Below are 23259 nucleotides of genomic sequence, written 5' to 3'. Positions count from 1 at the left end.
CATTATAGATGATGTGGTCTTCAGATGATAATTCAAAGATCATGTTTCAAGAACACTTAGTTCCATGTGAATTATGGTACTTCCTGTGAAGAAGAACTAATAATTTGCGTTCTGTCCATCGTAAAACACAAAAGATGTTATATAAATTTATGCCGCATGTTAACCCTATAAAATGAGAAAAGACATAAGACATTTCCTGTCCAAATGATTCATAATTTTATCCCAGTTGTAATCTTCATCTGCAGGCGGGCATATAATTCTGTGATCACTATCTTATATACATTTTATTTTTATTTTTAATCACAGAGGAGGAAAACGTTTTAAGAAATGTTTTCTCTAAGTCGTCCAAACATCAAAGTGAATTTAGAAACAAATCAGAAGAAAACATGACGTCCACAGGAGAAATACTTCTACCTCAAGGTATGTGCAGTTGGTGAAGCAGAGAATACTTCTGAATGAAGGTGTTAACAACATAAACATATTAGCGTCGGTTTAATATGTATTTCCAATTCAATGTCATTTCTTGATTTTATCCTAAAAAGCGTTCCGGACGCACGAACTTAAAAAATGTTATTTTCATTCATTAAAGTGAGATAGCTTAAACAAGGAATACTTTTGCTAAATTAACAAAGAGCAAAATTTTAAGGCATGTGTGCCTGTTTAACGAATTATAGCGTCATTCTCATCATTTCTATATTACTGTTTTATCTAACAGAAAGACAAAAGATATCAAAGTGATACTCAAACTCGCATGTCGAAAACGAACTGACAATGATATTGCAAACAATGTTATTGAATAAAGGCAACAGTAGTATACCGCTGTTCGAAATTCATTAATCGATTGAGAAAAAAACAAACCCTGGAAACAAACTAAAATTGATGGAAACACATCAAATATAAGAGGAGAACTACGACACAACAGAAACACAACATTAAAATGTAACACACACAGAAACGAACTATAATATAACAATGGCAATTTTCCTGACTTGGTACAGGACATTTTAAGAAAAAAAAATGGTTGGTTGAACCTGGTTTTCTGGCTAGCCAAACCTCCCGCTTTTATGGCAATGTTAAATATAACATTATAATGACAACATTACTTGACAGGATTACAGTACAAATTAATGGGAGAACATATAGGACAGAGAAACATACGAATAATAGCTAACAAAAGGCAAAAGATACCAATGATGAATTAAATTATAAGTCGAAGAATAACAATCAAAACAATGACCAAATAAAACGACAAACAATAGTCCACAAAACATTGCAAGGAAAACTAGGAACTTAAAATCACGAACGCTACCAGCAAAAAAGACAAAGATATTCCATAACGGTCGACCAAATCACGATAGAGTATGTAACATGTGTAAATCTTTAGAAGAGATTACTTCATCATTACTATTTGGAGGTCTTGACAGAATGAAACAAAAGTATGTCACTATGATTTAAACTTTACTCTGCATTAATTATGTCAAGTTGTAGGTCTGAGTTCAGATCTCAGATACTAAGTGACATGCAATAGTACAATTGGTGTAAGAGTAGATCAATGAGATTATGTGAGTCTGTCATTAGAGACAAGTTACTATGAACTTTATATATATATATTGGTTTGACATAATATGCAAAATGGCGATTCAGATCGTAATTTTAAATAGTACATGACCTATACAAATATAAGGATACATTAAAGACAGTAAAAAAAATCCTATTCTGGCCTACATTGGAGGCTTTATTGGTTTGTATTGAGGTTAACGTCCGAGTTCATTTCTTACATGTTCAAAAAGTAAGTGATCACATTTGCGTCTTTTCTCACTGAAGTTAAATTTAACTTCGATAGGAATAAAAAGGACATGTTGGGTATATCACTTTTCATCGTCAGGTTTATCAAGGCATTTTGGGGATTAGTCAAACATTTGTAACAATTTGTTTCAATATATATTTATATAGATATAGAAGATGCCAGAGAAATAAGAGGAGCAATAAAAACGAAGGGAAACTTACAAATACTCCAGAAAGACAGTGAAGAAATCGTAGAATGTCCAAAGTGCCATAACAAATTCAAATGTGGTCAATGTAATTCAAAACTTCTTATCATGCAAAACCTTATGTCTAAAAGGGGGAGCTATAACTTACAGATTCGACATGTCATGGGTGAGTGCATTAAGTATTTACAAATAGCTCAAACATGCCAAAGGAATATTTTTTTAATAACAATGTAGACAGCGACCGCAACTCATAGTGCAGGGCGAAGCTCATGATGTTATACGGCAACATAAGTGTGAGGAATAATAAATGAATAAATAAATAAATAATTATAGTAACGCATTCATGATATAATTTTCATTATCCAGTATGGCCTATTATATAATATAATTTCCTGGTTGTGTTATATTTTAATTCCCCTCTTTGAAAGTCTGATTCATGTATTTTTTGCAGATCTAATTCATTTTATTTTCGTAGTAACATAATTCATTCTGTTTTCGGTCAAATGTGATAATTCAAGTTAACAATATTATTGTTGTTGTATCCGTATTTTTGCGTTTAATAAAATAGGACGTTTAATCTGTTTGTTTGTGTACGAAAGAATGTAATTACAGACTGACCAAACGTTAAGCTTAACTGCCCTTCAGTGTCGAAAAATGCTTTACCAAATTCTCTGATCGTTCTAACTGAAGGAAATTTTTCAAGAATCAACCGTCCAGTTTAGTTATTTCATATGTTAAGCCTCATCCTACTAGCAATGTATCCTATCAAAAACGAATGCCACATGTGAGAATCGAACTTATGTGCGTTTATCTCAGTCACAGTTATATTCTCATTTCGTGCACCATACCACTCGATCAAGACAGCTGAAAGTTTTCTCGAAAGTGCTGCATTAAAATTTTGTGTCAGTATCTAAATTGTGTTGATGTCTAAATAAATTTCTTTGATTAATATTCAAAATATATAATACCTTGGTTATTTTGTTTATTGGTTTAATTTTTATGTGTTTCTTATCTTATTGGGGCTATGGCCATTATTATATTATAGTTCGTTTCTGTGTGTGTTACAATTTAATGTTGTGATTCTGTTGTGTCGTAGTTCTCTTATATTTGATGTGTTTCCCTCAGTTTTAGTTTGTTACCCGGATTAGTTTTTTTTTCAATCTATTAAAATCACAGAATTAACCATTAAAGCAACAGCGGTATACTACTGTTGCCTTAATGGTTAATTCTATGATGACGACGTTAATATTACTAATATATATATAATATTAAATTATGTAATCATATATAAATATCAAAATAAAAAAAAGTCTTGCATATTAAACATTTTGAAAAAAGAAAGGGAGAAAACTGACTAACGCCGCGAAGTGTTCAATATGTTTGAATCTCAAAAATTCTGAAACATTAGTAAAACAGGCATACATCTACAATGAACATGAAATCAGTTTAACACAGTAAATTTAACAAAACAAAGGAGAAATAAGATAGACATATTTCGAGAATAAACTGGTAAATCTTTACTACTAGAAGAAAAAAACGAAAAAAATTTCAAAATAACATATGAACATTTATACTGGATATCAGGTTTGAACACGTGTTGATTTGCAACATATATTTGTGATATGTTGAACTGAACCTGTATGCGACTACGGCTATTCCACTAAAATTACAAAAGTAAAAAAATGACAATTCCACATTCCCATGATGCTTGCCACATGCAATGACAAGCACTTTTACTGGTTTTGTTTTCAAAATAGAAAGCAGTCACTGCTATTTTTAGTTTATACATACTATTAGGTTAACTGAAACGATGTTTAATAAATTCTAACATAACAGATCAAATCGGGAAATTACTTCTCTTACATTCAAAATTGATAAATACACTGCCATATGTTAAACAATACTGAACATCACATAGTTCCCACAATGATATAGCTAACTGAATACATACAAAACATAAAACAAATCTGTTTTATATCTGCATCCTGTAAATATCCAACAATAGCTATTTGTGTGTGTGAAACTCGCTCTCAAAAGCTTATTTTAATAACGGTATGTAGTAATAACTTTTTAACTTAATTTTTTCGTGCATTGGTGCAAAAAATGCCCTCAACATGTCCTCCATAACTCCCTGTCGTGTATTTTCTTCTCGACGTTGATTTTGCATCGTATGACTTTCCTTCTGTGTATAAGACACTATCAAATAATCTTATCACAGTTGTTTTTTTTTTTCTTTTTGACGAAAAGGTCTATTTGACATTTTTTGGTATATATTGAACTATATCTTTTGCACTAATAAAATATAACACAAACACAATTTTTATTTTCAAATGAAAGAAATTAGGCCATTAAGTAAACCACAATGTAATTAAAATGCTACATCTACTAAATATGCCCCTCTAATCGCATTTGTATTTCTTTGCTGTTATGAAGCTCAGTTTATAGCTTAAGTTAAAAATGGTCAAACTAAATTCCATTTTATAAAAAAACAATCATCAACAATATATTCAGATATATATAGACAACATTTTCGTGTAGTCTTTTCTTAGTAGACTTACTATTATAAGTTCTCACGGTAATCACTGTACTCCCAAATTGTATTTCATTTCATTGTCGTACCATAACAAATACTTTTATACAATTTATACTTCACCGGAACGTAATAATCACAAAGTACTGAAAACATTGTGGGTGTATGATTCGACATGCAGGAAGTTGAAAAAGTAGCATTTCACACCAATTCGTTAAGTAATATTGTTCATAAAGCAATAAGGTTAAGGAGTTGTCTACAAAATCATTATAGTTTACTGTTTGTTTTATTAAAATTACAATTATATTGTGGTTGGTTATTATTTGAAGTGTTTCAAGGGGTTTATTTTATTTGCTTATTTTCAGTATGATGTTGTCACCAATGGTGATCAAAATGTTTTTAAATTTAACCAAGACCTCTTTAGAAAAAATCAAAGAAAGTTAAAAAATGATTTTAGTAACTTGATAAATGACGTATACATCTGACTCATTGTTAATCTGTTTAATTAATACTATTATAAAAATTGTCATTACCGAATTATTTTTTTACGCTACAGTAATAACGTGAAAATCAACATCTTAACGCGTAATTAAATACAGGGCATGTTATTCAATCTACCGTAAAATGTAACACAAAACCTGAAATAATGTAAATTAAATTTGCGAAAATAATTCATGATTTTTGATATTGTAATAAACCAAAAAAATTTGGGTTGCAAATCCACATTTAGTCAAAATGTCACAATCAGAAATAGAACACAATCGGTAAAATTACATATCAGACGATAATACTGGTGTCTAAATATTCACTTTTTGCACACTATTTTTTATAGGTGTGTTGCAAGGACTGATCAGCACCAAGAATGAATTTCAAGGTAAAAAATATATTTTTTTTTTCTTTTTCTAGTTCAAATTGGAATTGTATTATTTGGAATAATCAACCATCTTGTATTGTAACAAAACAATATTTTTCTTGCCGTATCTTGTCGTGTTTACATAAAAATTAGTAATTTAACTTATTCAATATATATCAATAAATATATTTTCATACTACTTTTTTAATCAAGGTTTTTGATTTCCTCTTGGATTAATTAAATTTTGATTAATTTTCTCTTACAACTACAATATTATATCAGATGTATTTATTTCTAGAACCACCCCCAATATACGTTAAGACAGAGGAAGAGGACCTACTCATTAAAGGTAGTTCCGTTTGTATTAGTAATTCAGCAAAAGTTTAATATTTTTCCACTTTTATTTTTCTGTATATTTGAAAGGTAAATCCAGAAAAGCGCTTTGGACGCATAAGATTCATAACGTGTTGTTTTAATTTTTTTACAGCACTGGGTTTATACCTCTGCTGGTGGACTATCAGTCCCCGAGGGTATGATCAGCTCAGTAGTCAGTACTTCGGTAATGACATGATTTATAATAAACCTTTCTAAAATTATCCGTTTATAATTTTTTGAATTATAAAGAATCTAAGGTTTCAACTCCCTCTAGCAAAGCTGACCTTAGATGGATTTGGCTATTTTTTATGTCCTTTTTGGTCATATAGCTCTTAAACTTTTTCGGTTCTTAGATATCCTTGGCTTTCAAATATTCGGTTTTAGGCGTTCCTGATGAAGGTAAATCCAGAAAAGCGCTTTGTTGAAGTGTTTCCCTCGGTTTTAGTTCGAAACCCGGATTTTTTTCTCTCAATCGATTTATGACTTTTGAACAGCGGTATACTACTGTTGCCTTTATTTTTTGTAGCATGACATTCATAATGTGTTGTTTTCATTTATTAAAACACTGTTGAAACGCATAAGCCGTTACCACGTAGACATCGATGTTATTCCACACTTTGTGAAGAATGACAACATACTATATATAGAATTATGAGAACAAAATGATTTGCAGATATTAATTATTTTATTCAAAGCAAAAATGGTAAGATTTTCAGATGATCTAAGATTAAAAATTCATTATATTTTGTTACGTTGCTTCATGAAACGTAACTTTAAGTAACGCCCCCGATATTTATGCAAAGAACGGTATGATTTCACTTTACATAGTTTGAGTACTTTTATTGCATATTTATTATGTGTATGTTGGTGTTCCACTGATCGAGATAAAACGAATATTTCATTTGTTAAATCTCAAGGAAACTACTTTAATATAAAAATAAGAAGATGTAGGATGATTTCCAATAAGACCAAATGACGTAGAAGATAACAATTATCCGGCCTTCAACAATGAGCAAAACCCATACCACATAGTAAGCTATAAATGTAAAAAGGTCCCAAAATGACAAATGTAAAACAATTCAAACGAAAACAATAGCAGCATGATTTACCTACAAAACAATACGACGAAAAACAAATACGATAAACAGCAACACATGACAACCACTGAATTACAGGCTCCTGACTTGGGACAGGCACATACAGAATGTGGCGGGATTAACATGTTTGTTGGCGCCAAACCCTCCTCCTTACCTGGGAGAGTTGTGTAACAGTTCAACATCGAACAAACTATAAAAATCAGTTGAAAAGGGCTCAACTTATCCGATCAGTACAAATGACAAAAAAACCCTAACAAAACCACAAAAAAACATACCTGAGAGCAACCGCAGTCATCGAACGCCAGTTCGAAGCCAATAAAAATAATGTATCTAAGACTAATATATCAACCAGTAAACATCTAGTATCCAATGGATTTAGTGTACAGACGTCATTAACAGTCCATACCTTACATATTCTTTTCTCTATTAGATCAGAATCTGCAAAAATGGTTGTCCTGACACCAGAGGAAAACTTGGATTTAAAATAACTTCGTCACGAGTTCTTTTATTTTTGTCTAAATAGTTTTGTTCTTTTAGTAATTTGGTGTTCATTGTCAGTTTAATTTATCCAACATCTATCTTGACTTGCAGTTTTTATTGTTGTGGATTTTCTTTCTCAATAACAATTGAATAACATTTTAAGAATTCTCCCATTTACTTATATGAAAATAAGTTACATGTGGTTCGATTGCCAAATAGTCAACTATATACCAGAGACCACATGACGATAATGTAATCACCTACAGTCCATCGTATGGCCTTCAAAATAGAGCACAACCCGTACCACGCAGTAAGCCTTGGCATGAAAAAAATGTGAAACAATTCAAAAGAGAAACACCACGGCGTGATTTTTGCTAAAACAGATATGATAGATAGCAACCAACGACAACCACTTGATTTCAGATTCTCAGACTTATCTTGGACGGGCACATACATATTAACAATGTGGCCGGGTGAACTATGTTTTTGAGCACTCAACTCTCTCCCTTTTCTTGGACAGTTTAATAGCCCAACGTAAGGGATATACTATAAAATCAGTTTCAAAGTGCTTGACTCATCAGATACTTGCAGATACTTAAAGCTTTTCACTATCGAACTTCAAGTAATAAATAAATCAAGTATTCCCAGATATCCAGCAGTATACCTCCAACCTATTTCGTTTAAAAATTCCTGATTATTCTATGAAAAGCTAAAATAAATGTATCTACATGCTGTAAGATCACAACACTGGATAGCAATGAACGTTCATTTATGTATCAAACTATTAAAGTTAAAAGCATTGTTAGTACTAATAAAGTCAGTATTGAAAGATCTAACAATGTTAATTTGATAACCTTGATAACTGTTTTCTGCTCTTTGGTCGGGTTGCTGTCTCTTTGACATATTCCTCATTTTCATTCTCAATTTTATTTAAGAATACATTTATTGAAAGGATCAACAAGTTTACATGGACCGTTTCTGAATTATAAGCAACATCAGCGTAAAAACTAGAATGTGAAATCCCGTTTGTTAAAGGTTTTGAACAGGTACATGAAAACTTCAAACAAAACTTTGTATGGATGAAATAATGTATTAAAGGTTTTAAGTAATTTGTGATAATGAAAGAATTGACAAGTTTACACGTACATTTACACTTACATTTAGAATTTACAGCAGATCACCAGGAACAGACAGAGGATATAGAGTCAATCACGGATGATCCTTGTGATGTTTGTGGAGGCGTAAGTTTATAACATAGTTTCACCCCCTCATGTCCATGTGCCTATCCAGAGTCAGGAACCTTGTTAGTGACTTTTTTGTCAAGCCTAATGTTTTTTGTTATTTTGCGAATTTGGTATTGATAGTATATGTTTGATAGTCTATTGTTTTCTACAACTACCCAGTTCTAAAATTTCAAATCATAGTCTTAGTAGATTGTATTAGTCACATTTTGTAATACCGTTCGTTCATTGCTTACTAAACGATAAGGGTTTTGTTTAACGTTAAAGGTCTTACGGCGACTTTTATTTGCATGTAAACATTCTCTTTGTTTCTAGAGCAATCATTATCAGACTCTGTTGAATTTAAAGCTATGAATTTATTTAGAAAAATTGCTACAGACTGTATGTTTCATTCTATATGTCTTTTGGTTATTTTGTTGTCTTTAGGTTGCTGTATCAGTGAAGTATACCCCAAATATCCTTTTAGTCAATCATAATAAGGCTGTAATTTTTCTTACCTTGATTTCAAGAATAACTTCATATTTGTAAATATATGCTATTTTGAATTGAACTGTAACTGATTTTAGAAAGAAAAGGAAGATAACAACGAGTTGGTTTACTGTGGAATGTGTGAAGTTCTAGTTCACCAGGTAAGTAATACAATATTGAATGAATAAATAAGAAAACATGAACACAACACTTCATTCGTCCGAAGCGCTTTTCTGGATTTACCTTCATCAGAAACGCTCAAAGCTGAATATTTCAAAGCAAAGGATGTAAAAGAACCGAAACAGTTGGAGGGTAAAATGACCAAAAAGGACATTAAAAACCAAATTCATCTAAAGTCAACTTTGCCTGAGGAAGTTGACACCTTAGTTTCTTAATAATTTCAAAATTTACTAAACGGACAATTTCAGAAATGTTTGTTATATATACTTCATGTCAGTACTGACTACTAAGCTAATGACTCCCTCAACAGCAGAGGTGTCGACCCATTGTCGTAATAAAATGAAAACAACACTTCCGAAGCAATTTTCTGCAGTGTTTTTCATCAGGAACGCTCAAAGCTGAATATTTGAAAGCCAATGATGTATAAGAACCGAAACAATTGAAGAGCTATATAACAGTCACAATAACTGTAGAAAAGAGCAAGCGTTCCTTCTTTAAATGTATCAAATTAATTTAATGGGATTTTCAAACTCACAACACGTGTTTGTGGTATATCATCTATCTTATACGCTCGTTGTCAAACGTTTAAAAAATCCAAAATGTAAAATATTTGATAGCATAAAAACCGAACAGGTCATTTCACTAACACCAAACAGTCAACTGTTGTTAACTGTTTTTGATGTACCTTGCTCTGAATTCCTATTATCGATATATGGAAACGAAGGATTATGCTGTATTATTTCATGAAACAAAATTTCTACACGCACTTAAATAAACCTAAATAACCGGAACCGTGCTCCGATTGTTGTCATTCCTTGCAAAGTCACAATCAGGTCTTTCATACGGATAAAAAATTGCATCTTACTGCAAGGTCAAGTCAGTCCCTATCATTAATATGATTGAAGTTCTTTGCAATGTCTCGATAAACTGACACATGTGCATTGACAACAGACACAGCAATAAATTAACAAATACCATAATTAAATGGAAAAACAAATCTAACAAATACTGTCATTGTTATATTATATAATTTACCGTTATATCATAATCATTTAGATACATTCATTTCACACCAACGAGACACAACATATCATACGGATTATTGATACAGAGGGAGTACATATATATAACCAGTCTAACAGGGTACAATATAGTTACATTTGTTCATTTTATTGTTATTTTTTGGTGATGTTGTACCCATTTAGACTGGTTATATATTATATTTTGTAGTGTACTGTATCATAATTATATGATCCATCGCCCCGAAAGATTTATCGTTGGCTATTATTCAGTCATTCATTTTATATATATATATATATATATATATATATATAAACAAGTCTAAATTGAAAACAACGTTCAAACCTATGATTGCGTTGGATAAAAACCGCAATTTTTATACGTGTGCTGCAAAAGAAATTTCTTGTTAGAGGGGTCTATTTACAGCACAAACAACATTTTCCAAAAGACCAAAAAAGTGAAAAAGTATATTTTAACAAAACGCATTTGACTAACAGGTCGAACAACAAATGTTCTTAAACCCTTCTGACTGCCATTGGCGATTGCCAAATAAACGGATCACCGATGTAATAAATGGATCTTAATTTTAAATTTAATACTAAACAGAAAACAATAAAGTCGGAAAAGATGATATACCGCAAACAAAAGGTGCACAGTTTTTTGTACACCTTATCCGGAGTTCGACAAATAATGTCTCTTCAGTGATGTTAGGAATCGAAACGGTATTTGGAAAGCCCAACAATTTACCTCAATTTAGGATAGACTCTTGCATTTGGAGGAGTCAAAATAGGATGAACGGATCATATCAACCCTAAGGCAAATATGATACAATCCCAAACGAAAAAATATAAACAAGTCTAAATTGAAAACAACGTTCAAACCTATGATTGCGTTGGATAAAAACCGCAATTTTTTTACGTGTGCTTCAAAAGAAATTTCTTGTAAGAGGGGTCTAAATACAGCACAAACAACATTTTCCAAAAGACCAAAAAAGTGAAAAAGTATATTTTAACAAAACGCATTTGACTAACAGGTCGAACAACAAATGTTCTTAAACCCTTCTGACTGCCATTGGCAATAGCCAAATAAACGGATCACCGATGTAATAAATGGATCTTAATTTTAAATTTAATACTAAACAGAAAATAATAAAGTCGGAAAAGATGATATATTGCAAACGAAAGGTGCAAAATTTTTGTTCACCATATCCGGATTTCGACAAATAATGTCTCTTCAGTGATGTTAGGAATCGCAACGGTATTTGGAAAGCCCAACAATTTACCTCAATTTAGGATAGACTCTTGAATTTTGAGGAGTCAAAATAAGATGAACGGATCATATAAACCCTAAGGCAAATATGATACCATCCCAAACGAAAAAATATAAACAAGTCTAAATTGAAAACAACGTTTAAACCTATGATTGCGTTGGATAAAAACCGCAATTTTTTTACGTGTGTTGCAAAACAAATTTCTTGTTAGAGGGGTCTATTTACAGCACAAACAACATTTTCCAAAAGACCAAAAAAGTGAAAAAGTATATTTTAACAAAACGCATTTGACTAACAGGTCGAACAACAAATGTTCTTAAACCCTTCTGACTGCCATTGGCGATTGCCAATTAAACGGATCACCGATGTAATAAATGGATCTTAATTTTAAATTTGATACTAAACAAAAAACAATAAAGTCGGAAAAGATGATATACCGCAAACAAAAGGTGCAAAGTTTTTTGTACACCTTATCCGGAGTTCGACAAATAATGTCTCTTCAGTGATGTTAGGAATCGAAACGGTATTTGGAAAGCCCAACAATTTACCTCAATTTAGGATAGACTCTTGCATTTGGAGGAGTCAAAATAGGATGAACGGATCATATAAACCCTAAAGCAAATATGATACAATCCCAAACGAAAAAATATAAACAAGTCTAAATTGAAAACAACGTTCAAACCTATGATTGCGTTGGATAAAAACCGCAATTTTTTTTACGTGTGCTGCAAAAGAAATTTCTTGTTAGAGGGGTCTATATACAGCACAAACAACATTTTCCAAAAGACCAAAAAAGTGAAAAAGTATATTTTAACAAAACGCATTTGACTAACTGGTCGAACAACAAATGTTCTTAAATCCTGCTGACTGTCATTGGCGATTGCCAAATAAGCGGATCACCGATGTAATAAATGGATCTTAATTATCAATTTAATACTAAACAGAAAATAATAAAATCGGAAAAGATGATATACCGCAAACAAAAGGTGCAAAGTTTTTTGTACACCTTATCCGGATTTCGACAAATAATGTCTCTTCAGTGATGTTAGGAATCGAAACGGTATTTGGAAAGCCCAACAATTTACCTCAATTTAGGATAGACTCTTGCATTTGGAGGAGTCAAAATAGGATGAACGGATCATATAAACCCTAAGGCAAATATGATACAATCCCAAACGAAAAAATATAAACAAGTCTAAATTGAAAACAACGTTTAAACCTATGATTGCGTTGGATAAAAACCGAAATTTTTTTACGTGTGCTGCAAAACAAATTTCTTGTTAGAGGGGTCTATATACAGCACAAACAACATTTTCCAAAAGACTAAAAAAGTGAAAAATTATATTTTAACAAAACGCATTTGACTAACAGGTCGAACAGCAAATGTTCTTATACCCTTCTGACTGCCATTGGTGATTGCCAAATAAACGGATCACCGATGTAATAAATGGATCTTAATTTTAAATTTAATACTAAACAGAAAACAATAAAGTCGGAAAAGATGATATACCGCAATAAAATGTGCAACGTTTTTTGTACACCTTATCCGGATTTCGACAAATAATATCTCTTCAGTGATGTTAGGAATCGAAACGGTATTTGGAAAGCCCAACAATTTACCTCAATTTAGGATAGACTTTTATTGAATTTATTACGAATTACAAATGTGTCGATTTGTGTGATTAGATAACATCACAGAGATGTCAGTATATATTCAGGAAACTGCCGGGGTATATACGACAATTTTTACCCAAATTGGAACCTCAACAACGTCATCATAACGAACGTTACTATGCGACGTAGTCGCTACACAGAACACTTAAAGAACGTCAGAGGCTCACAGAGGGAAAATAATGACGGATATCCGCCAATAATACGTTTTTAATTTGAAATCACGCGATTTACACACCAAATATTTAATTAATGTCACAAAGTGTTATTACAAATTATTGCATACAATATTAGTTTTTTGTGTATAATTTGGAGTTTAGTATGACGTCCATTATCACTGAACTAGTTTACATATTTGTTTAGGGGCCAGCTGAAGGACGCCTCCGGGTGCAGGCGTTTCTCGCTGCATTGAAGACCCATTGGTGGCCTTCGGCTGTTGTCGGGTTGTTGTCTCTTTGACACATTCCCCATTTCCATTCTCAATTTTACGATATAATTATTTTTACAGCAAATTACATAATCCTTCACATATGCGGAAAATATTTATACTGCATGTTAATGTTTAATAAATATTTGGTACTGGAAAAAACATAAAGGCAGGGGTAATCCGTAGTATATGTGTAATTCAGGTTTCAAACAGGGTATATAATGTGACATTCCCGGCTTAGGGTTTATATCCCCTTCGCCTTCGGCTCAGGGAATATAAACTCTAAGCCGGGAATGTCACATTATGTACCCTGTCTGAGACCTGAATAACATACAATATATATGCATGTTACTTTTTTGATAAACGAACAAACCAAACCATGAACGAGTGATGTAATTCAAATAAGAAAAGTTATCACAAGAATAAATACGTCATTAGTTTACATACTTGACAGTAGCACATGAAGCACGGAATAACTTTCTTTGGCCAATCAACAGGGCAAAATTTGTCAATGTTTTGAAAAAGAGAGAAAATCTGGTATATTATTTCATGGTCCGACATTCATGCATGCACTTAACGAAACCATAAAGGAAATACAATATTATTTTTTTTATTCTCAAAGTCACATGAGGCTTTTACAAAAATGCACCATGGAACGACCGCTCTCACTGTTTTACTTTTAAAAACGATTGTATAGAACTTATACGTGTTGTAATAGACATCTATTTAACTATTATAGATTTTACACGACCTTAATAGTATAATTCTGTGTAATCTTATTATGTGAAACTGACGTTTTTTAGACATGTTAATATTTTGATATTAGTCATTTGTTTATCTTCATCTTGGAATTGAATACACAAATATTCGGAATCTTCAACTTGGCTCTTGTTATTTTCCTTACTTTGTCTTTCTTCTTAAGGGATGCTATTACATACCAGACATTCCTGATGAAGATTGGATTTGCAGACCCTGTTCCGAAGGAGTTCAACCCAAGTGCATCTTGTGTAACCAAAATAAAGGGGCGATGGCGAAAACAAGGTATTATGAAAACAAATGTATATAACATTGTGTTCACATCTACGTTTGTGTGTTTTTTTTTTTATTTTATGAGAAAAACAAATTACAGAATACATGTTTCTATATAGCAGTTACGAAGTAAACATATATATTTACTTTTTTGTAATTACAAAAAAAGCAGGTTTGATATGATCTGGCCACTGAAATTTCAAAATTCAAAATAATATCAATTCTAATGTTAAGTTAATAAGGTGATCCGGAAAGTAAAATTAGGCATTCCAACAAAATTAGGTATGCCAAAAAAAAGAAAAGCAAATAAGTGCTAATAAAAAAGCATTATGCATCAAAAATACATACAGGTATTGACTACTCAATATATATCCATCTGTTGCTTTACAAAGATTTTGACTATCCTGATAGCATATTTTCTTCTTTTCTGTTTCATTGGGTACCTGTAGTCAATTTTTAATATTTTTACCTATTATGTCTGTTTGTTTTGCTCACACATTGTTGTCAATATAATGGAATTCTATGCGACTGTCATACATGTGACAGGTTTAGTTTACTATAAAACCAGGTTAAATCCACCATTTTCTAAAGAAGGAAATGCACGTAACAAGTCAGGAATATGACAGTTGTTTTCCATTCGTTTGATGTGTTTGAGCTTTTGATTTTTCCATTTGATAAAAGACTTACCGTTTTAATTTTTATGATTTCGTGTTCATATGAACATAAAAACCATTCGATCTGTGGGGATGAACAATAAGTACATATTGGAATTCCGAGTATTTGTGGTATTTTTGTTATTTTACGTTTTAGCAACAATACAACAATACTAGTGAAACACACAGTTTTAACCCATATAGATCTGAGTTGTGCTGCCTTGTCCTACGAATATCACTTAGTACTTTGGTACTGGTATAACCCCTGAAGAAATATTAATTGTCGAAATGTGCATCTGGTGCAGTAAAATTGATTAATGTTACTAAACTGCCGAAAAAAGGAACATCACATCATATTTTATTATTGTTGTCGCCTCAACCCGCCTAAAAACTTATAAGACTGGCGTAATATGATACAGCATTTATCCTGAATGTTGCTTTTCTTTGTGGAATGCAGAGGAAAACTCTCAAAGTTAAACCAAACACATGGTTATCGGTAAATAGGTTATATACAATTTTCTACTGAAATGCAAAGCTTTCTTCTTTTATGCCATTTTGGTGTCATTAAAACGTAAACATTGGCATATTTGAGATTGTATGTCTTTGATATTTGAAAATTGATATTTCGACAAATACTCGGAATTCCAATATGTACTTATTGTTCATCCCCACAGATCGAATGGTTTTTATATTCATATGAACACGAAATCATAAAAATCATTTCCAGAGACAAAAAGAAATGAACATCTTTCCACAATCTTTAGTTTTGAATACAAAAGTATTGACGATGTCCTCTAACTCACCAAATATCATACATCTCCGCAAGTGCATGTATCTCATATATCCTCGTGAACATTATATTAAGGCAAATACCAAAAGTTGAGGTCTGCTTAATATCTAACTCTTTGTCGTTTAAACAAATATTTCATCCCTGAGAAAGAAATTTTAGACAAGATAAAAATTTTGAATATAGATACACGTATACCAGCGGTTGCCAGCATAATTTCTAAGACATTTACTAAACTATTCAATATGTCTCTTTCGGTAAAAAACTTAAATCAATTAGTTTTACGGTTTGCAGTTTTGCGTCAAATACAAAAAGTTGTAAACCTTAAAGAAAATAAAGCAGACAAAATCATAAAATGTACCTATTCGTTTCTAACAGACGAAAGTGTTAAAGGATGTTGTTTGAAAAAAAAATGATTTTCAAGTGTTTCCTATAACAAGCACTTTTTTTGTATTATAGTGACGGTAGAGAATGGGCTCATGTGCAGTGTGTATGGTGGATACCAGAAATTAGGTTTGAGGATGCACAACGAATGGAGAAAATGGAAAGTCTTGATAAGATACCTGTACGTATTTTATCAACGTAATGGAAAGATGTTCATCACACATATAGCAATCATATTCGTATTGCTGTTCATTTAAGTGACCGAAAGTAAAAAGATACGTCATACCAGTTCGCGGATACGATCATATCCTACAGGTTCAGCTAGTGCAAAGCCGGCAATAACATTTATAATATGCCTCATCACGTCACAATAAGTCGAATATAAATATCAGACCCCCCGTTAGGCATCATAGAAAATAATTGATTATGAGACAACGTTTTTCTTGTCCTTTCAATTTGATGGGAACATATAAACGTCAAAAGTCTGTATATATGTAAACCTCAGATCTGTGTACGGCCTGAAATCTGTGTCAGTTTCTCAAATCTGTGCCCCATCGTGACGTCAATCGCTAATCTATGTCCATAAAAAAAATACGGCCTCAAATCTGTGTCCTATTTTCAATCGTGACGTCATTCGCAAATCTATGTCCGTTTAAAAAGATACGGCCTCAAATCTGTGAGCTTTTCTTAAATTTTTTTTCCAGTTTGTTTCGCCATGCGCAAATGTATGCCCGTCTAATAAGTACGGCCTTATAGGATTTTCCCATAATTCTCCATGTGTGTGCTTAATAATTTAAATCCTGTGTAATTATTGTGGGCCTTCAAGAATGAAACTACACATAATTTTTTTTTCACTAAAAAAACAGTTAAGACTGAATATGTTTTTGCAATATCAACATACTTCATTTTGTCTCTCCTCCATATAGCTGTTTCATGGACATTCATACCACTTTATCTATGTTTTACCCTGAATAACAAAAAATCATTCTAAATCGCTAAAAATAAAATGTGTTTTATATATTTAATTGAAGAATTTGTGAATCACAATGGGACATATATTAACTTTTTGGTCTTAGCTGATATCTATTTAGTTCAAATGTAAAATTTGTAATTATGTCTTTAATAACGAAAATCTTTCCCCGAGAAGAATCATTCTTTATGTTTTGGCATATTCGTTCTCTCCAGAAACCAGATGTAAACACTGCAGTCCATTTGTTCATGGCTGGATTTGTCCTGAATTGTAAATATTCCCCAATAGCCGGAGTAAAGATGTCCTGATAATTGTCAGAAAACATTTCAAGAGGATAAATCTCTAGTAGATGTTTTTAAATTCTCCATCAGTCCAGTATTTATAACAGATTTTCCTCCAGTCTAAAAAAAAATCATAAAGCATTTTAAAACCCTCTGTATTAATAAATAAAATGTTAATCTTGCTTTTGTCATATGAACCACTTGTACAATGCTTGTTTGGTGTGAGTCAATGCTCCGTGTTAAAGGCCGTCTGGAGCTGGCATGTCAGTAACTGCTAGTAGTCCTTTGTTAAATTATGAATCATTGTATTTTTGTTTAGTTTCTTTTGTTACCTATTCTGACATCGGACTCGGACTTCTTTTTAACTGAGTTTTACTGTGCGTATTACTGTGTGTTTGTTTTTCTACATTGACTAGAGGTATAGGGGGAGGGTTGTCCCAAGTCAGGGGCCTCTGGCATTTGTTAGTTTTGTATGATTTTTAATTTCATTTCATATTTATATATTTTGTAGTTTAGTATGACATCCATTATCACTGAGCTAATACACATTTTTGTTTAGGGGCCAGCTAAAGCACGCCTCCGGGTGCGGGATTTTCTCGATAGAGAGTTGTCTCATTGGCACTCATACCACATCTTCTTATATCTATATAAAAAATATTAGGATAAGAAAAAAAGACAAATTAATTTTGCAATCAACATATGATCTTTTTATATCTATGACTTACCTGAATAGCATTTTCTTTATCGTTGCTAGCATTTCCAAAACACCTTTTGTATAGTTCCTTGTAATACGGACTTGCACCTTCCATGGGATCAAGATTATTTTGCATCTTAAAGTAAATAAAGTAAAATATGTGGAAAAATAATTAAATGAAAAAAAAAGACATCATTAAATTTACATGAATATTTTTCTTTTCGATTCGTTTTTATTTATTCAAACTTTTTAAAGTGAAAAGGTGAATGACGGCTTTACCTCAATCTTCAACTTTTTTTTAATTAGCGTATAACATTTTTTTTTCAAAACGCACATGCACAATGCACACATGTTTAATGTAGCAAAATATTTTATCATACTAAAACATTACTTACGACTTCTAAATTTGCAATATCATCTGTTTCCGTAGTGAAGTTTGTATCCCCGGTTTCTGTAACTATATGATCATTTTTCAACTGCCTTCCTTTGTTTGTCTCCTGAACTTCTTGGTTTTCTTCGTTAGGTTCCGACACAATATCCATGGCTTCTTTTAAAAAAATTAGGTTAAACAAATTAAACAGTACTATCGATGGTTGTGTAACGTCCAGGGGCAAAATTCATACGTATATATAGAATAATGACATGATAACACAGTAAATTCAAAATATGCATTTTAATATTTGTTTTTCATAAACATGTATTAAAAAAAACTTTGTTTAAATGATATCGGTGCCTTATAAAATTAAAAACTTTCAGATTGTTATTTTAGTAAATAAAGACTTGTATCATTACCTTCAAACGTTAAATCTCTGTCATCCATGTTCCTTAACATCTCAAAATTTCCATTTTCATTTAAGTCACTGTCAGGTACTATTTCATCAATCTCTTCTTCTTTAACCTCTACATCTAAGTGTGCCTGTGCTAGAAATTTTCTTTCATCTTCAGTTAGGTGCACAAATGGAAGCTATAAAAATAAAAACGGTTTTATGGCACGTATATATTTTCAACAATACTACAATAGGTTTATATACGTCATATATACATACATGTATTACTTTGACATTTTATATTATTTTGAACATTGCATTACAGAATAATTCAGTTATCATTAATGAATTACAATGCATGTAGTATGTAACTTTCATATAGTTTCACAAGATATCAAATTATTCATGTGTAAGTATGTGTCTGTGTTGGGGGTTGGGGGTTGGGGTTGGGGGTTTTTATTCAGCTTTTAAATTCGCGTCTAATTAATAAAACATTAAGGTAAGTGTATTATATAATGTGTAGTATAATAAAAATAATAGGACAAGATGAATATCATTTATTTAAAAAACGTAATTCGTGACTTTCTATAAATATTTATATTTCTTTTTTTTCAAATTCTATTCGTTTTTATAGTTACCTGTTCATCAATAGGTGGTGCAAAGTTAGGTCTTTTAAAGTAAAGCTGATATGGTGTTGAAGGCATTGTACTTTTGTGTACCTAGTTGTAATAAAATTTTGAAGGCCAGTCTTTTTCTAACAACATCTCTTTTCTAAAATATTCTGTTAGTGTTTTATTGAAGCGTTATACACGTCCTTGGCTATGTGGGTGATAGGGACGTCCATGTAACTGCCGGGTCTTGAAAATTGACACAACTTCAGCCAAGTTTGCATTTGTGAATTCTTTTCCGTTGTCACTTTGTAATATTCTTTGTGAACCATAGAGATATACTCATTTTAAAGTAAGTTCAGCTACATCTTTTGCGAATTTCCCTTTTAATGGACCACCAAATGCTAAACGAGAATAGCAATCTACTATGTTACAAAAGTAGTTGTAACCTTTGCCTGGTGGCATTTTCTTTAAGTCTTTTGCCAACGACTGATAGCGTAAGTTGCAGGAATTGGGCGCCTTAAAACTGTTGTTTTAGGAATTTCTACGGCATTGTTACAGCACGGACAGTTGACGTTTAATTTAAATAGTATCTCGATGTTTTATCTTATTAAATATTGTACTTCTTAAACAGTCATAAATTGCTTCATATTTTCTGTGGTCCTTCATGTGTTTTTTGCTTATCATATCAATCAATTGCTCTTTGTCCAAACATTTCCTATGATTGCTATTTAAGTCTTGAGATTTCTTGTATATACATTTAGATTCTTGGTCATAAAAGTAAAGCGACAAAAACTTTTTTACCATTCTGTCCGAAAACGGCACCTTCAATTCGTCAACAATTTTCTTTGCTCCCCAGTTTTGATGTTCTTCTTTTGCTTTAGCAATCTGTAGAATGTGAGGAATATCCGCCAAAAACGCTTCTGGATTTGGATCCTTTGAAAAACCCTTTTTCCGCTTACTAAATATAATATATCCCTCGTTTTGAATAGTGTCCTGCTCCGCCATCATTCCCTTTATGCAGTGACGTCATATACGTCTTGCTATGTCTTACGTCACCACATTTCGATAAAGGACATAGATTTGAGACAAAAATGGCCATAGATTTGAGTAAATAAAGAACATAGATTTGAGACAATACAGAGCATAGATTTGAGACAATAATAGACATAGATTTGAGACAATAAAGGACATAAATTTGGAACGTCTATGACGCAATATTAAAAAGGACATAGATTTGCGGAAAAAAACATAGATTTTAGGCTTACATATATAATGAGGTCCATACTTTAAAGCATGGGCATAAAGTTAAAACAAAATTAAGTTGTAGCTGTCCATTATTTTAAAGGACTGAATTTTGCAACTTAATGTAACGCTATACATTTTACCTAAAATCATTTGCATATTTATTTGCATTGGTAAATTATGATTATAGTAACGCATGCAGTTTAAATCCATGAAAAATTAAAGACAACAAAAAAAAAAAAAAGAAATCAATCCCCAGTGATTGGATTAACGAACTAAGAAGCGCCATTAGTAATGCAACAAATTTGAAGAACATAAAAATCCAGAATAACAAAATATTTGATATGAAAAGTAATTTTATACCCCCAGAAAAAATGCAATTAAAATCATTACAAAAAAATACTTAATAAATGTACAAGTGCAAAATGTGAAATAAAATGGAACAGTACATTTAATACGGAACTAGGCTGGCAATCAGTTTGGAAAAAGCTACACAAGCTGCCTGTATCAAACAATATATTCCAATTTCAATGGAAATCATTACATAATATTCATTACACTGAATTTAAATTGTATTAAATGCGAAAGTCCGATGGCTTATGTAACTTATGTGGCAAATTTTTTGAAACCCAAGAGTATCTATTCTATTATTGTTGTAAAATTCAAAGAATCATTGAAGAAATAAAAATATTGCTATCTCTGTGCATAGATAAAACACTTAACTTTGAGGTCCAAAACATGATTATTGGATATAACCAAGATATTGATAAAACGGAAATAAATATTGGAAATTTGATAGTGTTTTTAGGGGAAATTTAGTATTTGGAAAGGTCGGAACGACATTAAATTCAACAAAACAATTTTTTAATGAAACATCCATTTTCCGAATTTTTAAGAAAGATATGAATGATTTTATCAAAATGATCGCTTAATCAAACAAAAAGAACTTATTCGGAATAGACAAACTTGAACATTTATCTCAAATATTGTATTCACTATAAATGGTCGAATTTGACATCACTTGTTTATTCTTTGCTCATTATGCAGAATTATATATATAATTATGAAAGAACCTGTGCCCCGGTATTATAGCTATATTTATCATTTGAATACAAAAAGCACACTTTGAACTAGTATATTGTTTACACCTTTATTTACAAACAACCGCCATTATTTATATAAGTTTATTTTATAGTTTATACTTAATACATATTTATATTACATACTATATAATTGTAAACCTTTTTGAACTAGAATTTACTCACCACAGACTGTGTTTGTTCATAAGTGAACATACAATTTCTCAAATAACCATTCATCGAAAATTCTGGTGACTGAAGCACGTGTTTTGGCTATGTCAATATCTAACAGGCATTTAACCGGGAACACAATTTAAATAACAAAAGATTTCATAATTGGTTGTCTCTTATTTACACGAGCTCGGATTGAACTTTAAACAGTGCAAATTGTTAGAAAGAAAACAATATAAATAACTCTTATACATAATTTTATAATTGTATCTTAAACGGATAAAATTATATGAAAATGCAAGATTTCAAAGTGTAAAGAATCGAGGGAAGAATACAGTAACTAATTATAGACAGATGCTGTTTTTATATATATATACTGAATATATATATAAAAACAGCATCTGTCTATGATTTACTGAATATATATTATATAAGAGTTTTTTCTTTTTTTTTTCACCCATTTGTATTTTCCCTGGCAAATGGGATATGTTAAATGAAAGCAGGGACCCCTCTGTCAGCTGCCCTGGACTGCATAGGGTTTGTGTATTCCAGGTGATTTAAAATAAAAGATATTACTAAAAAAAACAACAACAAAAAATACAACAAAAAATGCTTATTTAATCAGACAAAAAACTTTTAATCATAATACACATTTTAAAACAATAGCAAAATTAAATATACAATGAATTAAATGCTTAAAGATAGATGTTTTTCCCTGAAATTGATATGAACATAATATTTCTATCATTTATTTAGAATTAATTAATCAATTTTTTAATAGAACACTTTTCAAACACAAACGCAAAAGTGAAAATATTTTATAAAAAAAATTGAATTCCACCACACCAACTCCGTAAAACTTATACATACATGAAAATTCATATTAACACTTTCAAATTAAAGACGAACTGAGCTGATAATGAATGTCCGTTCTTAGACATACTTTGAGTTGGTTCGAGGCTTGTAACCAACTTGAAATATTCTTTTC

General features: G+C 31.5%; 1 protein-coding gene and 1 long non-coding RNA gene across 2 annotated transcripts in view; both read left to right on the top strand.

Moving 5' to 3' along the window:
- Positions 1-357: 357 nt before the first annotated feature.
- On the top strand, positions 358-5389 carry LOC127699939 (uncharacterized). Its single transcript, XR_007981306.1, has 3 exons — positions 358-420; positions 1954-2157; positions 5354-5389. It is a non-coding gene; the product is annotated as an uncharacterized LOC127699939 (long non-coding RNA).
- Positions 5390-8444: 3055 nt separating this feature from the next.
- Positions 8445-23259, top strand: part of LOC127699935 (uncharacterized) — a 29070-nt gene continuing 14255 nt past the window's right edge. Inside the window, exons 1-4 of the mRNA XM_052203313.1 lie at positions 8445-8567; positions 9134-9196; positions 14526-14644; positions 16532-16637. Coding sequence (XP_052059273.1) covers positions 8445-8567; positions 9134-9196; positions 14526-14644; positions 16532-16637 — 411 coding nt within the window. The remainder of the gene's footprint in view (positions 8568-9133; positions 9197-14525; positions 14645-16531; positions 16638-23259) is intronic.

The sequence above is a fragment of the Mytilus californianus genome, unplaced genomic scaffold, assembly GCF_021869535.1.
Source record: "Mytilus californianus isolate M0D057914Y unplaced genomic scaffold, xbMytCali1.0.p SCAF_44, whole genome shotgun sequence".
NCBI lineage: Eukaryota > Metazoa > Mollusca > Bivalvia > Mytilida > Mytilidae > Mytilus > Mytilus californianus.
The sequence above is the reverse complement of the archived record's forward strand: the minus strand, read 5'-3'. Positions and strand labels throughout refer to the sequence as shown.